This window comes from Rhincodon typus, unplaced genomic scaffold (assembly GCF_021869965.1).
Source record: "Rhincodon typus isolate 14 unplaced genomic scaffold, sRhiTyp1.1 hic_rhity00002671, whole genome shotgun sequence".
Classification (NCBI taxonomy): Eukaryota; Metazoa; Chordata; class Chondrichthyes; order Orectolobiformes; family Rhincodontidae; genus Rhincodon; species Rhincodon typus.
Genome location: NW_025968309.1, coordinates 2,863 through 21,813, shown reverse-complemented (window position 1 = coordinate 21,813; position 18,951 = coordinate 2,863). Strand labels below are relative to the sequence as shown.

The window sequence follows — 18,951 nt, the reverse complement described above, 5'->3', positions numbered from 1 at the left end:
TAATGTAAGCATCAACACCTTCATTTTAAACTATTTATAGCCTCTGCAAGACATATTGTATAAACATGTTAAATGCCTATCTCCTAATATCACCAACATTAGCTTCTAGGCTTCAATGTTTAAACAAACCAAAACCCTTGCCAACTGAAGAATGAGCAAATGTATTTTATTCTTTACACCGGGAGTTTTTGACTGATGAGATAGAAGATATGGACTTAATGCAGTAGTGCTCACAATAACTGCAGCCAGTCACTAAACATAAAGGAAATTATTCAAGCCCTTTATTAGTCTACTTATGCCTTTGTATTGATGGAAAGCTAACAATGAATACTGGAAATTCTTCTACAAAAAATTAAAGCTGTTGACCAATTTATTTGACAATTGTATGTTTAAACTTAATTGTACAACTTAAGATAGTAAACCTAAATTGAGGCACATGACAATTAGGAGCATCGCATTGCACCAACTGGAACTTCAGTAACTGACAGAAAACAATGTACTATATCTTGCATGAAATTGTGCTCATCGTGTTAGGTAAAATTAACAGAAAAATAATAAAAGAAACTTTTCAAATGAATTAGTTGGCATGATTGCTGTATCTTTTCATTACTGCACACCATCTTTTTAGAACCCCTCACCCTATCTTGTCTTATCTCCTAAGTGTGCGGAGCACTCAGTGACAAAAATGTCTATTATACACGCCGTTTCCACTAAGATTGAAACAATTTGATCAGCTGCCTGTGCAACTTCCCTTCTTGCCCCAAGTTCACCAGGCCCAGCTTTTTCTAAAGCTCACCCCACCCTAACCCTAAACAGGTATAATTTTCTTTTTTTTAAACTATCACCCAAAATGTCCTCTCAAAGCTCATTTTGTCCAAGAGTCCCACTCTTGTCCCTATTGCCACTAAACTACTGTCCACCCAACTTCCAATTCTGGTTCCATGTTAACACTTATTATCAACAATTCTCTTTCAGATATTGTCCTTCACACTTCAAATCTGCTGTCATCATCTCTCTCCTCAAAGCCAGTGCTTGACCCCACTATCCTTGTCAGTTACTGCTCCATCATCAACTTCTCTCTTAAGTTTTTGAACTTGTTGTCACCTCCTAATTCTTTCTACATCTTTATCAAAAGTCTATGTTTGATTCCTTCCCATTAGACTTCCACTCCTGCCACAGCCACGAAGACCAATGACATCCTATGTGACTGCGACAAAGATACACTATTGTTCTTTGTCCTTCCCCACCTGTCTGCAGCTTTTGATATTATTCACCTCACCATCCTTCTCCGAGGCTTCTCCACTGGGCTGGCCAGCTGGGTGAGATTCGTTTTGCTTGGTTTCCTTTCTTATCAATCCAATCATATCAAGATTTTAACCCACATTGGCTCCCCTTCCCATTCCTAACTTGTCCCCCTTCCATTTATCATCTACACGTTGCCCCTCAGTGGCATCATCCACAAGTATTGCATTAGTTTTCACATGTATGCCGACAACACACAGCTTCACCTCAAGAGGCTGCTTATCTAATGAGCAGAATTTCATCCTATTAATTGCCAAGAAGACTGAAGCTGTTGTCTTTGGTGTCCACAACAAACACTTTTTTTTCTGGCTACTGACTTTATCCCTCTTCCCAGCAACTGCCTGTGTTGTTTAGAACCTTAGTGTTATACTTGCCGTGAGATGAGCACAGGGCCACGTATTCTTGCCATCACTGTTCCACCCTGCTTCAGTCATCTGCTGCTACAACCCTAAAATGTGCCTCAAGACCTGACTATGTGAACAGCGTCCTAAATTCAACCTTCTGTAAACTTGAGGCTATCCAAGTCCCTGCTGCCCATATCCTTTTCTGTCCACCATCATCGCTTATGCACTGATCTACACTGATTCCACATCTCCTGAAAGATCTGTGCACCTCTAATTCTAGCCTATTGAACATCCACAATTTTTAATTACTCCACCATTGTTGTCTGTGCCTTCAGCTGCCTGGGCCCTAGATTTGGAGCTCCCTACTTAATCTCTCTACCTTGCTTTCCTCCTTAAAGATGCTCCTTACAAACATGGTCTTTGACCAAGTTAACCTCGTTGTTCAATGTTGGATTTAAATTCATCATGCTCTGTGAAGCATTTTGGTATGCTTTGTTGTATTGAAGGTGCTATAAAATATATGCATATAAGTTGTGAAATATCCAAGAGTGATATCAAGCAAAGTAACATTTGTGTTTGGATGTATTTCCTGAAAAATTCCTTTGCAGCAACATTCACAAAATGCCACAGCATTCTAACTGGAAACAGCAGAGTCAAATAGTTAGTTAAATAATTCAATTATTTACCTCCCTACTATTCTTCCAGAGAAGAATAAAGGAAATAGAGACAGAAATTCAGAAGGAATGAGAAAAAGCATGTTGGAGTCAAAGAGCGAGACAGAAAGATTGTAAACAACAAAATAACATGAGGGGTGCAGAAAATGTTTGTGATCAGACTGAAATGTTGCAGAAGGGGAAACATTATTTAAACAAAAATAACTTGTCGAGATGAGCAACGTGCCAGGAGATCCATTAGTGCCTCTATAAAGAGCTATAAAGCACAATGTTCCAAACACCAGAGAGTCAGTCTGTACAAGAAATAAAACATGTGATTGTTAGTACAGTCAGTGAATCTGATTTCAGGCTGCTTCATTATTTGGATGGAGAAATGAAGAAGAGAAGCAAATTGTGTTAATGAATGTAAGATTTTATCAAAGTATAAGGTTATCTTCTTGCTTGATTAATGTCACTTATTAACACTCTTGTATACCTCTCAATAGCATGCTGGACATATACATTTGTAGTAGACATGAAATGCTCCTTCAATGTAACATAAACATTATCTATAAAAATGACACTGTTTGGATATGGTAGAAAATTAATGTAAAAGCATCGAGTAGGACTGCTGTATAATTTGTAAGTATTGCAGGAGGGGATAAAATGCATTGATTTGAGAATTGAAATTTTATTTTACATATTCTATATGATGTATTAGTACAATGTGCTTTCTGTCTAACTATTAGTTTTTAAAAAAAATTTGTTTTAGAACTGGATTTACTGGTAGGTGCAGAATAATGTTAAATTCATGAACTGTTAGATTAGTGGCTTATTGGAAGCATTCACAACCATTTCCCAAAATGCAATACATTTTGGATTATTTAATATTGCTAATGTAAGAGAGGTTACGTTACGTCAATTGTTATTGCAAAGTCATGTAACATTTATTGCAATTAGTGTTTATCATATTTTCTCTCTAATTATTCATTGCACTGTAATTTTATTTTCATATTGCAGATTCATTTGAAAGCATCTTTTGAAAACTTGTCGTCAGTACTTCTGAGTCCTGCTTTTCGTAGAGATGGCATACATGGTCATTGAGGAGCAAACAGATTCAATCCTTCATCTTAAAAGATCTCCTGGTATTAGGTCCTGGTCTGTGTTAGTTGGTAAGTTTTAACAGTACAGGACCTTCGGCCCACAATGTTGTGCTGACCTATTATCCTCCTAAGATCAAACTACCCTGCATACCCTACATTTTACTATCCACCATGTGCCTACCCAAGAGTCGCTTAAAAGTCTCTAAATTATCTGACTCCACTACCACTGCTGGCAGCACATTCCTCACGCCCACCACTCTCTGTGTAAAGAACCTACCTCAGACATCTCCCCTATACCTTCCTCCAATCACCTTAAAATTATGCCCCCTCATAATAGTCATTTCCGCCCTGGGAAAATGTCTCTGACTATCCACTCTATCTATGCCTCCCATCATCTGGTATATTTCTATCAAGTCACCTCTCATCCTTCTTCGTTCCAATGAATAAAGCCCTAGCTCCCTCAACCTTTCCTCAAAAGACCTGCCCTCCAGTCCAAGCAGCATCCTGGTAAATCTCCTCTGCACCCTCTCTAAAGCTTCCACATCTTTCCTACAATGGGATGACCAGAACTGAACACAATATTCCAAGTGTGGTCTAACCAGAGTTTAATATAGCTGCAGCGTAACTTTGAGGCTTTTAAACTCAATTTCCCTGCCAATGAAAGCCAACACACCGTATGCCTTCTTTACAACCCTATCAACTTAGGTAGCAACTTTGAGGGATCTTTGGACGTGGACCCCAAGATCCCTCTGTTCCTCCACACTGCCGAGAATCCTGCCATTAACCCTGTATTCTGCATTCAAATTCGACCTTCCAAAATGATTCACTTCATACTTTTCTGGGTTGAATTCCATCTACCACTTCTTTGCCCAGCTCTGCATCCTGTCAATGTCCTGTTGCAACCTACAACAGCCCTCTATACTGTCTACAACTCCACCAACCTTCGAGTCATCGGCAAACTTACCAATCCACCCTTCCACTTCCTCATCCAAGTCATTTATAAAGATCACAAAGAGCAGAGGTCCCAGAACAGATCCCTGCGGAACACCACTGGTCACCGAGCTCCGGGCTGAATACTTTCCATCTACTATCACCCTCTGTTTCTATTGGACAGCCAGTTTTGTATCCAGACAGCCAAATTTTCCTTAATCCCATGCCTCCTTACATTTTGAATGAGCCTACCATGTGGAACCTTATGAAATGCCTTGCTAAAATCTATATACACCACATCCACTGCTCTACCTTCATCGATGTGTTTTGTCACATCCTCAAATAATTCAATAAGGCTTGAGAGGCATGACCTGCCCCTCACAAAGCCATGCTGACTATTTCTAATCAAACTGTGCTTTTTCAAATAATCATAAATACTATCTCTCAGAATCGTCTCCTTCAACCCAGAAAAGTATGAAGTGATTCATTTTGGAAGGTCGAATTTGAATGCAGAATACAGGGTTAATGGCAGGATTCTCGGCAGTGTGGAGGAACAGAGGGATCTTGGGGTCCACGTTCATAGATCCCTCTTTGAATTAATTGTAGACACACTCATTTCTGCTTTATAAGTGTATGGGCTTAAGATCCACAACATGAATCAGTGCTGTGTTGTTGGTTTGTGTTGACGACAATACATTTCAACCAGAATCTGATTTTCACCCTCTGGTGGTTTAGGTGAACATTAAGGGTTTCATGCGCTTACTCAAATAAGAGGAGAGTTTTCTGGGTATCCTGATCAACGCTTCTTCCTTAATACCATCACTAAAGTAAAAAAACATATCATTTGGTTATTGTCTTATTGTGGAATATTATTGGCACAGTGCAAATGCCAGATATCCCTCTACATTTTAAATATAATTCATTGTGGGGAGTGTTTTTGAGATATTTTGCTCCAAAACATTAATTTATGTTGGGCTGTAATGAGGAAAAATTAGGTGATTTAATGTAAGTTACTTAAGGACACTAATACCAGAGCTGTATAAAAGTAGTTAATACTGAAATTCTTGTTTCTCTTCTGTAGGAATTGGTTCTATTGGTTTAGCTGCTGCTTACTATAGTACAGGTAGGAACATTCAGAGTGCAATTGTTCCGCATCCTTCTGATTGCTGTAGCTCCTTTTACTGATTTTTAAAAAATGTGTGTAAATTGCAAATTGTTGAAATATCTCTAAACAAAAGTAACCTGGAAAGATTAGGTCAATGCACATATGTACTAGTTCGAATTCACACAATTAAAGCCATAAGCTTAGGCAAAATAGACAAAGATGTAGAAATATGAAAAAATGAGTAAGGAGTCTAAAGCAGGAAGGAATCTGATGCTTTACAAAGAAAGCATTTCAAAATATTGGATTCAGGAATGAAGGAAGTGAACAATGGAATTCTAATGAGTTAATATGAAAACTTCTTTGGCTTTGGTGAGCAAGACCTAATTTGATTTTTCTTCCACTAATTTAAATGCAGGAAAATCTTGAAAGTTCTTTTCAAGTAAGCATTCTGACTTACCTGCTTTTCTGATATATCTTGTGCCTAAATTGTCTAATGTACTCAGTCACATGTCCAGGATGATCTCAACTCACTTGTATTCTCAAATTTGCAGTTTATTATAATCACAAAAACGATAAACTGCATACATGTGGTGTCAAAATATTGCCAGTGGGACAAATCAATTGATCACTGCTTGGGAAGATGCAGTTTTTTGAAACTTATTTTCTCTCCTGCCACCTCTAGTTTAAGAATTATGAAGCAATGAAAGGGCTAAATTGTCCGTCTCTGAATAGCTTTAAAAAATGAGTCTGCTGGGTTTATAAATAATAACAATATATATTTGCAGCCGAGCATGAAGATAGTTTACAGTTGTCAAAATTAGCCATAATGGTCAGTGTACCAGTAGTGCAGAAGTTTCTGATACTGATTTAATTTTCAAGTGAGGTGGACTAGAGATAAGAAACTTTCTACAGAGAGAAAGCAGGAAGTAAAAAAATGATGGTGACTCTCTCTGGACTAATATTGGACCCTCCAAATGATGGCTGAACAGTATAAACGGGACCAGGACTCCTGCAAAGAATATTGGCCTAAATCAGATAGAATTATTTAAAGAATGAACGCAGATCTGCACCTAGACATGAGGTTTTATGAATTTAAATATATTAGTATGAGTTGCAGCTGGTGTACCAATTGTGAAATCAAGGCGATAAGGGTGCTATGACTGAACTTTTGACTGAATTGTTATTATAAGTGAAGGGTAGTTATGAGTGAATTAATAAAAGTTGTGTACTTATTGTTTTCAGACAATTGGGGATGGAAGTTGTTCTATGTTGTGGGCTGTTTATTTGTGGCTGTACAAAACTTGGAAGACTGGGAGGTAGGAAAGTAGCTACATACTTAAAATTTGCTTTTGGTAGTAATGATATTACAACGGCATGAATCCATGTTTATAAATGATTTATTTGGCTACTTTGTGGATTTGTGAATTATAGAATGTTATCAAGTATTTAGTATTCATTTTGAAAATGTTTCAAGAAATGCTGCACCGTAGAAGTCCAACACGGTGTCAACATCACTTCCCAACTTTTGAGGTGTCCATCAAACTTGTTCCTGCTTCCTCAAGTTGTGCGCCTCGCTGATAGCTACTGTGCTGGCAGTCAGTCCCATTGGGTTCAAATGCATTGAACTATTCCAAGTTATTATTTGTGAATAGTTATTGGAAAATCTTAACTCCTCCATCTCTTTAACCAGTGTATAGGGGTGTATCGCTGTATTGCTGGCGTAGTAATCCAGACATCCAGATTAAAATTCCACACAGTAGGAGTTTGAATTCTACACAGCTTGAAAAACTGAATTCAATTTAAACACCGTTCGATGTTGTGGGAGATAAAAAGTGGTTTACTAATTTTCTTCACGGAAGGCATCCTGTCCTAATCCAGTCTGACCTGTATGTAATTACAATCCTAGAAAAACATAATTCTCTTGTAATTGTGTTCTGAAGTGACCTAGCCAGTCTTAGTTCAGAAGCCCATCTTCTCAGTAGCCAGGGATGGAGGAACAATACTGACCTTGTGAGCAATCCCCAAATGCTGAAAACTGTCAGAAAGTCTCAGGATGTATTACAGAAGAGAAACTCCCCTGGCCAGAATCTTTATCTGGAACAATCCGTAAATTCAAAAGCTTGGAGTGCTGTGTGGATTTAACTTTTTGTTAGCTGAATTAAAAAGTGGCGTGGTGTCTCAGTGGGTAGCATTGCTGCCTCACAGTGCCAGGGATCCGAGTTCGATTCTACCCTCAGGCAACTGTCTGTATGGAGTTTGCACATTCTCCCCATGTCTGCATGAGTTTCCTCCCACAGTCCAAGGATGTGAAAGGTTAGGTGGATTGCCATTGTTAAAATTGCCCATTGTGTCCAGGGATGTGCCATGGGAAATGCAGGGTTACAGGGATTCGATAGCAGTGGTACATCTCGCTGAGATGCTCTTCAGAGGGTTGGCGTGCACTCGATGGGACAAATGGCCTGCTTCCACACGGTAAGGATTCTGTGAATTTCACAGGAGGAAAATGTTCATTTCAGGATTGGTGACATATTCATAAGGCCAAACAACCCTAATGTGATTTCAAGTCTAAGCCTTTGTGAGTCTGCCTCCTTGAGTAATGTTGGCCAACATTTAACTTCTACCAGCCCTCAACTGGGTTTCTGTCTGCCAACTTAACATTTAGGAGTAGATGGTAGATGTTGAAATGCTACTTTCATATTGATAAGAAACAAACAAGTAAACATGAAAAGCATGAATGCTTTTACAATTCCTGATTATGTATTCTAATATTGCATTAAAATAACCCACAAAGCTCAAAGAAAATTAAACTCTGGGCATAGCATTATAAACTTTGATTTATGAAATGAGAATTACAGATTATCATGTTGTGGAACACTTATACATTGTTAGGAATTAGGACTGTAATCTGAAGCGTTATATATTTTCAGTCATTGAAAGGTAGTTTTTCTGTTTTTCAGGAAGTCATATTTGACAAGAATAAAGGGAATGCAGTTCTTAAAAGTTTTAACCTTTATACAAGGATATTGACCATGTGGAATAAAAGTCAAGAACAAGGTGAAGTGTAAATTTGTATTTCGTCCATCACAAAAACATTCAGGTTGACTTGGGGCCATAGTGAGCATGATGGTAGAAAGCTTAAACCAAAGCATACTGTCTGGGATGGATAATTATTTACTTTTCTACCAATTATAAATTAATTTTAATTCCTCCTACATTGCCACCATCACATGGTTTTGCTGAGATCAACAAATCAACATTTTCAAACTCAACCATAGCTCAGATTAGGAATAAGGTTAAAGCAAAGATTTGGCCTTTAATGAAAAGGCTAGCTTCTTAACATGAAACTTCACATGCAGATGATAATATCACTGCAACATAGAGAGGTGGACACTTGATAGTACCGAGCATGAATATTGCTGAAAAGGTAGACGTTGCTGAAATTTGTTATCATGTACTTTCAGGATAAATTTAAGAATGCCAAATTTCAAATGGTGACAACAATTTATGCTACAGGAGTAAAGGGTGATGATTGATTGGCAAGTTGACACAGATTTGTTGAGGTATTCCAATGGGAAAGAAATGAGGGGCGATAGGCTCACCAAGCTTGCGTGTAATTTGAAAAAGGTGCAGACATGAAAATATTCTTTTTGCGGCAGAGAACAGGTCCCTGTGTATGGATTCATGTTGCCTCTGAAAAGTGTAAATGTTTGACAACATTAGCTTGACAGATTATTTTATATTCGGTGTCAGTGTAGCTGTTAACACACTCGGGATTGCTCAGCAAGTGCTACCTGATCACAGAATCATATCTAACAATAAGGCAGTCCTGGGGTTGTGAACAGGTTCCATTCTGGAGTTTGTTTGCAAGTCAATTTGCACGCATGTCAGACCACAATGCAGGACAATATACAGGTGCTATTTGTAAGTGCAGGAAATGTTCACACGTCTGATCTTTAAAATCACACCCCTGTATGAGATCATGTTCATAATTATGAGCGTTCATAAATTGGAGGCTCATAAATTGGAACCCCCCCCTTAATGTTTTGTTTTGGACTTTGCCAAGCTGGGTGGTTGAGTATGGTCTGTGTACTACCTTCATAAAAAAACGAAAAAGCATGCCATTTTCATTAAATCAACCAGTCATTAGGAAGTACAGCCTACATGCTGGCTTCGCACTGGCACTGAACCTTCCGTACATGACATCATTCCATTTTGTGGTAGGCAGAACATCTTTTGGATTGTTAGCTTCCTGTTAGTGGAAAATCCCCCTGCTATACCTGTTGCATAGTGACATTGTGAAATGGCTTCCCTAACCCTTTGTTCACATTTTTGAGGTACTTTGCCTTTCCAGTGTAAACTTAGCCACATTATGCATTTTCCAGGTCTGTAAGTGGCAGTCTTTGGTCCGTTCGAGAGTTTGTGTAAGACACAAAGAGAGACAGTACCAATGTGATTGGACTAGTAATCTAAAACCCTAAGCTATAGTGTTTTGGGGACATTGGTTCAAATTCATCATGGTGGATGGTGAAATTTGAATTCAACAAAAATCTTGAATTAAAAAAAACTGGCTTAATGGCAATGAAATACCTACTTGTTGATTATCATAAAGGCCTATCTGTTCACTAATGTCCTGTAGAGAAGGAAATTTGCTGTCCTTACTTGGGCTGGCCTACATGTGACTCCAGACTCAGAGCAATGTGGTTGGCTATTAACTGCCCTCCGAAATGACCTTGCAAACCAATAAATTCCATAGCAATTAGTGATCGGCTGGCCTAGCCAATGATAAATTCACCTCATGAATGAATTTAAAAAAAAACTGAATTCTGATTATGTTGGCCACAGTCTTGCAGGATAGCTTTCATATGTTCTATTTTTGCATCGCTGCTTCTACATCTTCAGGTATAGAGTTGTGCTACCACCTCTCTCTTCTTGTAAAATGTGTTCATGCAATGTTGGTTTGATGATCTTGTGTAATACTTGCTTTGCTAGTAGCATTCGAATAACTGTGTGTTCCATTTATAGTGGTGGCACAGCTTCAGCATATTCGTGCCATTACCGTAGAGGAGGAGAGAGTCCGCTATTTGGGAAAAGGATACCTTGTGGTACTGCGGTTTGCGACTGGGTTTTCACACCCAATTACCCAAAGTGCAGTGTTAAGTAATCGAAGGTAAGTAATTAAACTTTTAACTATTGAGATTTGTTTTGCTTTATGTATATCAACCTGATGAACATAGTCCACTGAGACTAATTTAAATATATCTTATGTTTTATAAAATCTGACAAAGTGGAAGTGATACAACTCTATTTGGTTTGGATTCATATTAAAGCAAGGTAAATCAGCACCTGAGGGAGAAAAGAATAGAAGGATATGCTAAGAGAGTTAACTGAAGAGGAGTGGAACAAAAGACCATACACGAGGGTACAGACCAGATGGGTAGTATACTGCCCGACTTATAGTGTCTACGTATCAATAGCATCGATGCTGAAAAATGTCAGCCCGTCTGGCAGCAATTTCGGTTTTTGGTTTCTGATTTGCAACAACCCCAGTTCTTTCGGTTCATATTTTTAACCATTGCTCATTGGTTCTGACTGCAAACTATGACAAAAAATACATCGGCCAACCACTAATAATGGAAATATGAATAAAATACTGTACATGCTGAGATTTGAAATAAAGGCAGAAAGTGCTGAGCAGGCTTGGTAAAGTACATGGAGAGAGAAATGATGTCAGACACGCTGAGCTTTACTAGTCCTTTCTATTTTTATTAATCATGTAATTGCATCATGAAGATACTGTCTTCTCAACCTTGCCTGAGGCACGATGACCCTCAGGTTAAACCACCACCAGTCATCTCTCTAATGACAGCGTGGCCCTATGGTCCTCTGGACTATGATGGCTTTACTTTCATTGAATGTTCAATGAGCTAACAAGTGTAAAATCTGAAGTTTTTACTATGTGGGCTGGGGGTGGGAGCAGAATAAAATTTTGTTTATATATCCAGTTGTTCCCCATTAAATTCCATTGGCATTTTGGCACTGGTTACTTAATAAAAGATTGAAGTCACAACTACAGAAATATAACTGTTTATATCTTTCAATACGCATCATTTCAGAAATGTTTCCAAAAAGTAGTAAGATGTTCTGGTTTCACGATCACTCACATCTTTGTATTATTCTGAAATTGTCAGCCTGGAGCCAAGTGCTTCCCAATTCCATTCATCAGAGGAAAAAGGGGAGAAAATTTAGGTTGTCCTTGTGCCTCATTTATCTGAATGCAGGGCCTGAGAAATCTGGCTGCAAATTGCACATTCTTCCTCTTAAGCAAAACATGAAACTAAGAGGCAAAGATGACACACAAAAATGATTTTACAAGAGGAAAATGAACATAGAATGGTCGGGTAATGGAAGAAAAGCAAGCATTTTAGCTCATTCAGTGTTCCAAAGCATTGCCATAAAATTATTTTGAAGAATAGATACTGATACCATGTAAGCTGAAGCAAATTGGAAAGAGTAAAGAATTTACTGCCTTATCAGGTAAATCTCGAATCACGTTTGAAGGATGACCATTAATGACTCCATCTACAACATGTCTGACTTGAAGCTGATGTTATGTAGTGATATGAATTTGAGATTATGCAGGTGTGGAAGACAGGAGGAAAATGGGTTGTGTTGTTTGACAATGTCTGCAATTCTAACTTGCCTCGCTTTTCCTTTCCTTTCACAGTGACGTTGCTGCTGTAGCACAACTTATAACTAACTTTCTAAACCTTAACAAACCATCCCTTGAAGATAAGCTGGGATTGTCTCCAGACAGTAGTGATGGCACTGGCAGTGATAATGAAAAGAACTGAAGATTACTAGCAGGAAACATTTCGCGGACATTAAGCATACAACCAAAAGTAAACACAGGGCTTTTAAAATCTGAACATTTAAGGAACATTAAAGAATCAGCCTTAAACAAACTGGTTGTGAAACTGCACAGGAAGCAATGTCCAGCTCTCAGTTACATGCTGCAATGCCAACTTCTTTGCTGGTGAAATAAGACACTATAATTTTTAGTTTTTGTGTTGCTAATGTAACCCCCACTTGCTTTGGCAGAATGCTACTTTGATCAAATGCACAAAAAAAAGCTTTAAAATACAATAACGAGTTATGTCAGAAATATTGAATGGAGAACCTTTGTTTCAGTTGTGACTGTCCTTACAACTGTCTTCTGTTTATTGTCTTTTTCAATTCACTTTGTGTTTTCTTCTAAAGCAGAATTTATTCAATTGATTTTGCATAAAATGAAAGAATGCAATGAAAAAGTGCAGATTATTTGTATATTTCAGTAAAGCCAAAAACATAGACAAGGAGTCATTAGTGTTTAAAAGCCGAGAGCTTTCGTAGTATATCAAAAAGTGTGTGTTTGGATAAATATGTTTCGTACACAATTGTCTTGAGGTTACTATATTTAAGAGAGATGGACAGACAAGTAAAAGCATGCTTCAATGCTGAACACCCTGTCCAGCTGTAACTAAATTTTGTAAGGGACATAGAGATGTGATGTTGGCAGATTATTCATGGTTTTCTGCTGAAAAGATTAGAGGCTGACAATATTACACTGAGCACCTCATCACCATGGCCTGTGTACCATATACAATTCACAATTCAGGAACATGATAGAACACTCCCTTGATCAGTGCAGTTCCACCAGTGCTCAAAAAGCTTAACAGCATCCAGACAAAGCAGTTTTGTTAATTGGGACCCCATCAACAACATTAAACATTGATTCTCTACACCAATGCAGTAGCAGCAGTGTGTACAACAGGTTCACAGCAGCACCTTCCAAACCTGTGATCTCCACGACCCAGAAGGAAAAGGCCAGCAAACGCATAAGGACACCACCACTTACAAATTCCCTTCAAAGCCCCACATCATCCTGATGTGGATTTATGTATTTGTTCCAGCATGGGCGCTGAATCAATATCCAGGAACTCTCTAAGAGCACGTTGCAAGTGTACCCACACCCTGTGGACTGCAGCAAATGAAGAAGGTGGCTCATTAGTACTTTCAAAGGGTAATTAGGCACAGGCAATAAATGCTGACTTTGTCAGCAATGCCATGTGTCATGAAGAAACAATAAATGAAATGTACTATAAATTACATCTGCTCCTTGGGAAGGGGATGGAGACAGTGAAATCTTGATTTGATAAATCTCAAGTGTCAGTAAAGGCCTAATCTATCCATTTGGCATAGATGTGAGTTATGATCTTGACTATGTACATTAGGTTTCACATTGTATGTATACATTGGTTACATTCACGATGGGAGAGGGGTAAATTAATCTGTATGAATTTGGCAGGTAAGAGTTTGGGTCACGTTTTTCAGGTCATTGGAAACCTGGAGTCTACAAAATGAGGAATGGAGCCAGCTACTCTGAAACTGAATCAGAGATAGTAGGAACTGCAGATGCTGGAGAATCCGAGACAACAAGGTGCAGGGGTGGATGAACACAGCAGGCCAAGCAGCATCATAGGAGCAGAAAGGCTGACGTTTCAGGCCTAGACCCTTGAGTTTGCATGCTGGCAGAACAGCTATATCTCAGTATTCTGGCTTGCTGGGGATGGATGAAAAACCCACTTGATGCTGGGACGCGATTCATTTCCCAAAATTTCAATCAAATATGATTGAATTCATTGAATTGCAAAAGCTGCAATAATAAAAGAAATGTTTCATACTATTTGCCAATGCATGTGAATAATCCTGGCATGGAAAAGAAATGTCTAAAAAGTCACCACAACAAGTTGCATTGTAAAGCACTTGGCTATTTTCACTGTCATTCATTAACCAATGTGTATATCTGTTACTTTTTAATAAAGCTGTCTCAGTAAGGATCCTATCAGACTCAAGTTTATTTATTTGTGGGTGGCTCAGTGGTTAGCAATGCTGCCTCCCAGTGCCAGGGACCTGGGTTCAATTCCAGCCTGGGTGATTGTCTGTGTGGAGTTTGCACATTTTCCCTGTGTTTGCTTGAGTTTCCAACTGGGTACTCCAATTTCTACCGAAGTCCAAAGATGGGCAGGTTAGGTGGACCGGCCATGCTAAATTACCCATATAGTGTCTAGGGATGTGTGGATTAGCGATGGGAAATACAGGGTTACGGGGATAGGGTTATGGGGATAGGGTGCTCTTTGGACTTGATAGACGGAATGGCTTCTTTCCACATGGTAGGGAGTCTGTGATTCTAAAGTTTAGAACAACAAAGTTCTTTTTTTAAAAATGGTACAGTCCGGTGTACGTTCCTGACAAAGGTAGTGTAAATGGTTAAGCAAGTTGCATATTCTCTCTTCATTTTATGATTGCCCTGAGGCTTGCTGGATATAGTTTTGGTTTGCAGGATATAATTTGGAAGCAGTAAGTGGTCGCTACATTTCATTTCATGGAAGCTGCTTCCACACCCACCCATCAATAATCAAACCCTAGGCCACTATTTATCTCACCTCTCTTCTCTTTCCACATCTAACCCTTTCCACACCCAATTCCTGGTCATTCTTCCATCCTCATTCCTCCCTGCTTCTCTTTGTTGGCCAGTCATTCCTCCCCAGCCAATGAACTGAATATGTACTTGGTCTTGACTCCCTGCTTGTTATGTCGTGAAAGACTGATCATTCATTGTTTTAAAAAAAGTACATGAAAGCAAGAACAAAAACAAATTGCTGAAGAAACTCAGCAGGTCTCGCTGCATCTGTGGAGAGAAAAATAGCTAATGTTTCAAGTCGTGATTCTTTGTCAGAATCCACAGTTTTATTTTATTACAGTACAGCAAGATTAAGCTTTATAAAGGTAGGGTCATATTAGATCGAGGCAATGATTCTCATTTAACGAACCAATGCAGACAAAATGGGCTGAATGGCCACCTTCTACACCATAACACTTCTAAGATTAAGCCACGTTATGGCAAATGTGAAGCACTTCATAAAAGGTGAGCTTCAGCAGAGTTTAATATGTGCCTTATACCCTGCATTAATTACTATGCATTTTCTTTATGCTAAGGATTATTCTTTTGCATATGGCCCAAATTCAAATAGCATGGTGGCACAGTGATTAGCACTGTTGCCTCACAGCGCAAGGGACCCCGGTTCAATTCCACCCTCGGGCAACTGTCTGTGTGGAGTTTGCACGTTCTCCCTGTGTCTGTGTGGGTTCCCTCTGGGTGCTCTGGTTTCCTCCCTCAGTCCAAAGATGTGCAGGTTGGGTGGATTGGCCATGTTAAATTGCCCATAGTGTCCAGATAGGTGTAGGTTAGGTAGATAAGTCAGGGGAAATTCAGGGTTAGAGAAATTGGGTCTGGGTGGGTTGCTCTTTGGAGGATCAGTGTGAACTCGACAGGCTAAATGGCCTGCTTCTAAACTGTAGGGATTCCATGTTTAATGGAGACATTTTTTCAAGCTTCACTAGATGATTCCCCAGTTTTAGAAACAAGACCAGTGTGCTTCCATACAAATTAAAGGCAGGGAATTGCCCGTTTCTCACCATCATCACAAGGACTGCATCAGTTCAAGAGCTGGGTCCAGCACCACAGCCTTCTCAAGGCAACAAGTGCAGCCTCTGCAGCATCACCCATTTACTGGTAAATAAATGAACCCTTGCAGGACACAAAAACACAGGTTGGAGATCAAATACCTCAGGTACCAAGGTGTCACATTGCTCTGCACCAATTTGTGGACATATCCAGAGGAGGCCAAATACCATTTCTGTGGCAAAATAATTTCTTATGCCCTTCCCAGCAGCCATTTTCAGAATGAGACGGGTGTTAGATCAAGCCTGTTTCCAAAAGGCTGCAACAAAATGATACAGAATCCTCAAAATACAGAGGTGACGGTGAAAGATGGGAGACAATACAAGTACAAATTGAAAATAATGGAAAAGTTTTTTGACATGCATATAAATAAATAACAATCCATGCATATTACTGTGTGCGTATTTATTCTCCCCAGCTTTCTCCGTTTTGCTTCAATGGGCAAATAAACCACCACACATTGCTATTACCTTAAAAATGATTAATCCTAAGTCATGCCTTGGTATTTTACCTGTCATTTCAATGTAGAAACTTTCTAGATATTACCGAAATTGAATTTTGAACAAAATAATCTGCACCGTAGTAAACAGTCACCTTTCAGATCACAGGAGGAGCTTACATCCATGAAATAGAACTTCATTATCGAGGCATATGATGGAAATATAAGAAAACAATTCAGTTTAATAGTTGATTTCTGATAACTTATATTGGTCCGCAAATTCTGATCAGCTTCAGAAACCCTTTTTATGACAAAAATCAGACTAAAAAATGCACACTTACCTTCTGATGAGCTCTACCCTGGAATTTCCCGTTACGAAAGAGCAGAGAACAATTCAGGGAGCAGGCGTGCAAACCACATCCTTTGCAGCAGTACGTGTTAACTGTCTCTGTATTTAGTCGTTTAAAAGCCCTGCAGCCACTTTGACAGGTAGAAGGAAGTTTGCTTATTATTTTTCATGGGAATGCAGGCTGGCTCAGCCAGCATTTAATGCCCATCCCTTATTGCCCTTGAGCTGAGTGGCTTGCTAGGCTATTTCAGAGGACAGTAAAGAGTCAACCTCATTGCTGAGAGTTTGGAGTCACAGGTAGTCAGACCAAATAAGGACAGCAGATGTCCTTCCTTAAAGAGCATTAGTGAACCAAATTGGGGTTTGGGTGGGGAGGCGGGTTGGCTGGGAGTGGCAGATGCATTAGGTTGTAGATTGCTAGGTCTGTGAGGGTTTAAAAACTGAATGATCTGCGGGATGCTGTAAATCAGAAATAAAAACTGCTGGAAAAGCTCAGTAGATCTGGAATCATCTGTGGACAGAAATCAGAGTTATGTGGTTATCCATTCCTTTGTCCAACTATTCTTCTTTCTCGTTGGGCTCTATCCCCACTTATCGTTTACTCCTTACCTCCTGCCCCAGTACTCTGCATATCATCTGCATATAAACCGACATTTTCCTAGCTACCATCAGTTCTGAGGAAGGGTCATTCGACCCGAAACATTAACTCTGATTTCTCTCCACAGATGCTGCCAGACCTGCTGAGTTTTTCCAGAAGTTTCTGTGAGGGTTTAAGGTGGGTTAGGAGGTTAGAGTGCCAACTGGGTTGGGGATAGGGCAGCATTGGGGTTAGATTGGCAGTGGGTATGGGGTAGAGTTCCAGGTGGCAGGTGAATAAGGGGTTAGGATGGCATGTAGGTAAGGGGTTATGGTGGATGTTGTGTGAGGGTGACAGTAAAGTGGGTGTGGGATTCAGGCACATTCAGAGTGGGTGAGGTGTCGAGTCGAGAAGGTATTGTCTGGATGAGTGGGGCACATGTTGCATTGAGTGCGACCAGGGTATCGTGAGTGGTATTGTTTTAGGGGTGGGTGTCCAGCGAGATCTGGTCAGGGCTGGAGGTGTCAGACCTAGGAGTATCCGGGTTGGGAGTGTAGTTGGGGTTCACTGGTGAGTTAGGGGTGAAGTTTATTAGACATCAAGGAGTTTGAGTAAGCTGTTTAATCCTCTAACATTTCCAGAGTAACTATTTGGCGTAAGTGAGTTGGAAGCCTCTGAAATCTCTGACTCTAAGGGACTTTCTTGGAGAGTGCCAGACACAGTGGGTGCCGCAAGGAAATTTCATTTCCTCAGGCACTTATGTCAGAGTCAGCTGCATCAGGATTTCCACAAAATCCCTGTACACAGCTCGAGTCTACCCTGTGGAAAAGACTCTATGACCATTCAAACCATTCTGGCCTATTTTGACCTATCTACACTAAATGTTCAGTAAGACAAGTAAATTTAAAAAAATGATTGCATAGATGCTTTTAATTATGTGTTAAATCAGTACAATGTCTACATCAACATTTTTATGACAGTTTTTACTGCTGCTAGCTAGTTTCTGTTCCTGTATTTCACAGTTATACTTCAAAGAATTAATCCATTTCTAAATAAGCCAAAGTAACCAATTCTCTTCAATGATCTAGAATAGTTTATAAACTTAACTATTAGTGACATGGCTTTACACTATTCAAAACAAAACAGGCAAAATAATTGAAATTTTTAGGAATAAGTATCGACTGAGGTCAGTTATGGTGTTATGATATGGCACGCTGACTTACATAGCCAAATGATCTTTTGCTGTTCTTACTAATGTTCTTCTGAGATTACCAAATTGCCCATTGCTCACAATAGTCTGTGCTGCTACGGCAAGGCATTGCTGTTTGAGGAGTGAGTTGTGGTGTACAGCTTCAATTAGTATTAAAGCTTCAACGCAGGACTCTCCACCTCAAGAGAGACGAAGTAGCTAGGATGGATTGTAAACAATATGGATGCAGTGGGTTTTAAGAACTAAATATTTTGTTCTCATTTCATGCAAAATCTGTTGCTCTTGTTAGTTACCACACAGTTGGCTTCACCTTGGATGATGCTAATTATAAATCAAAGGAGGTCAAGCATTCAAATTAAAGACTTGAATGTGACAATC

The 18,951-nt window shown here is 39.4% G+C and overlaps 1 protein-coding gene across 1 annotated transcript; it reads left to right on the top strand.

Annotated features, from left to right (window-relative positions):
- The first annotated feature begins 1,212 nt into the window (after positions 1-1,212).
- Positions 1,213-14,313, top strand: LOC109919969 (cytochrome b-245 chaperone 1). The gene is made up of 7 exons (XM_048593326.1): positions 1,213-1,319; positions 3,320-3,471; positions 5,414-5,455; positions 6,680-6,753; positions 8,395-8,491; positions 10,460-10,604; positions 12,162-14,313. Exons 2-7 carry the CDS (start codon positions 3,384-3,386, stop codon positions 12,286-12,288), a joined length of 573 nt encoding a protein of 190 aa, XP_048449283.1. The 5' UTR covers positions 1,213-1,319; positions 3,320-3,383; the 3' UTR covers positions 12,289-14,313.
- Positions 14,314-18,951: the final 4,638 nt, after the last annotated feature.

Coding starts and splice junctions, on each gene's coding strand:
- LOC109919969 (XM_048593326.1), top strand. CDS start 3,384: ATGGCATACATGGTCATTGAGGAGCAAACAGATTCAATCCTTCATCTT. Junction 3,472..5,413: donor GTCCTGGTCTGTGTTAGTTG/GTAAGTTTTAAC, acceptor TCTCTTCTGTAG/GAATTGGTTCTATTGGTTTA. Junction 5,456..6,679: donor TGCTGCTTACTATAGTACAG/GTAGGAACATTC, acceptor TATTGTTTTCAG/ACAATTGGGGATGGAAGTTG.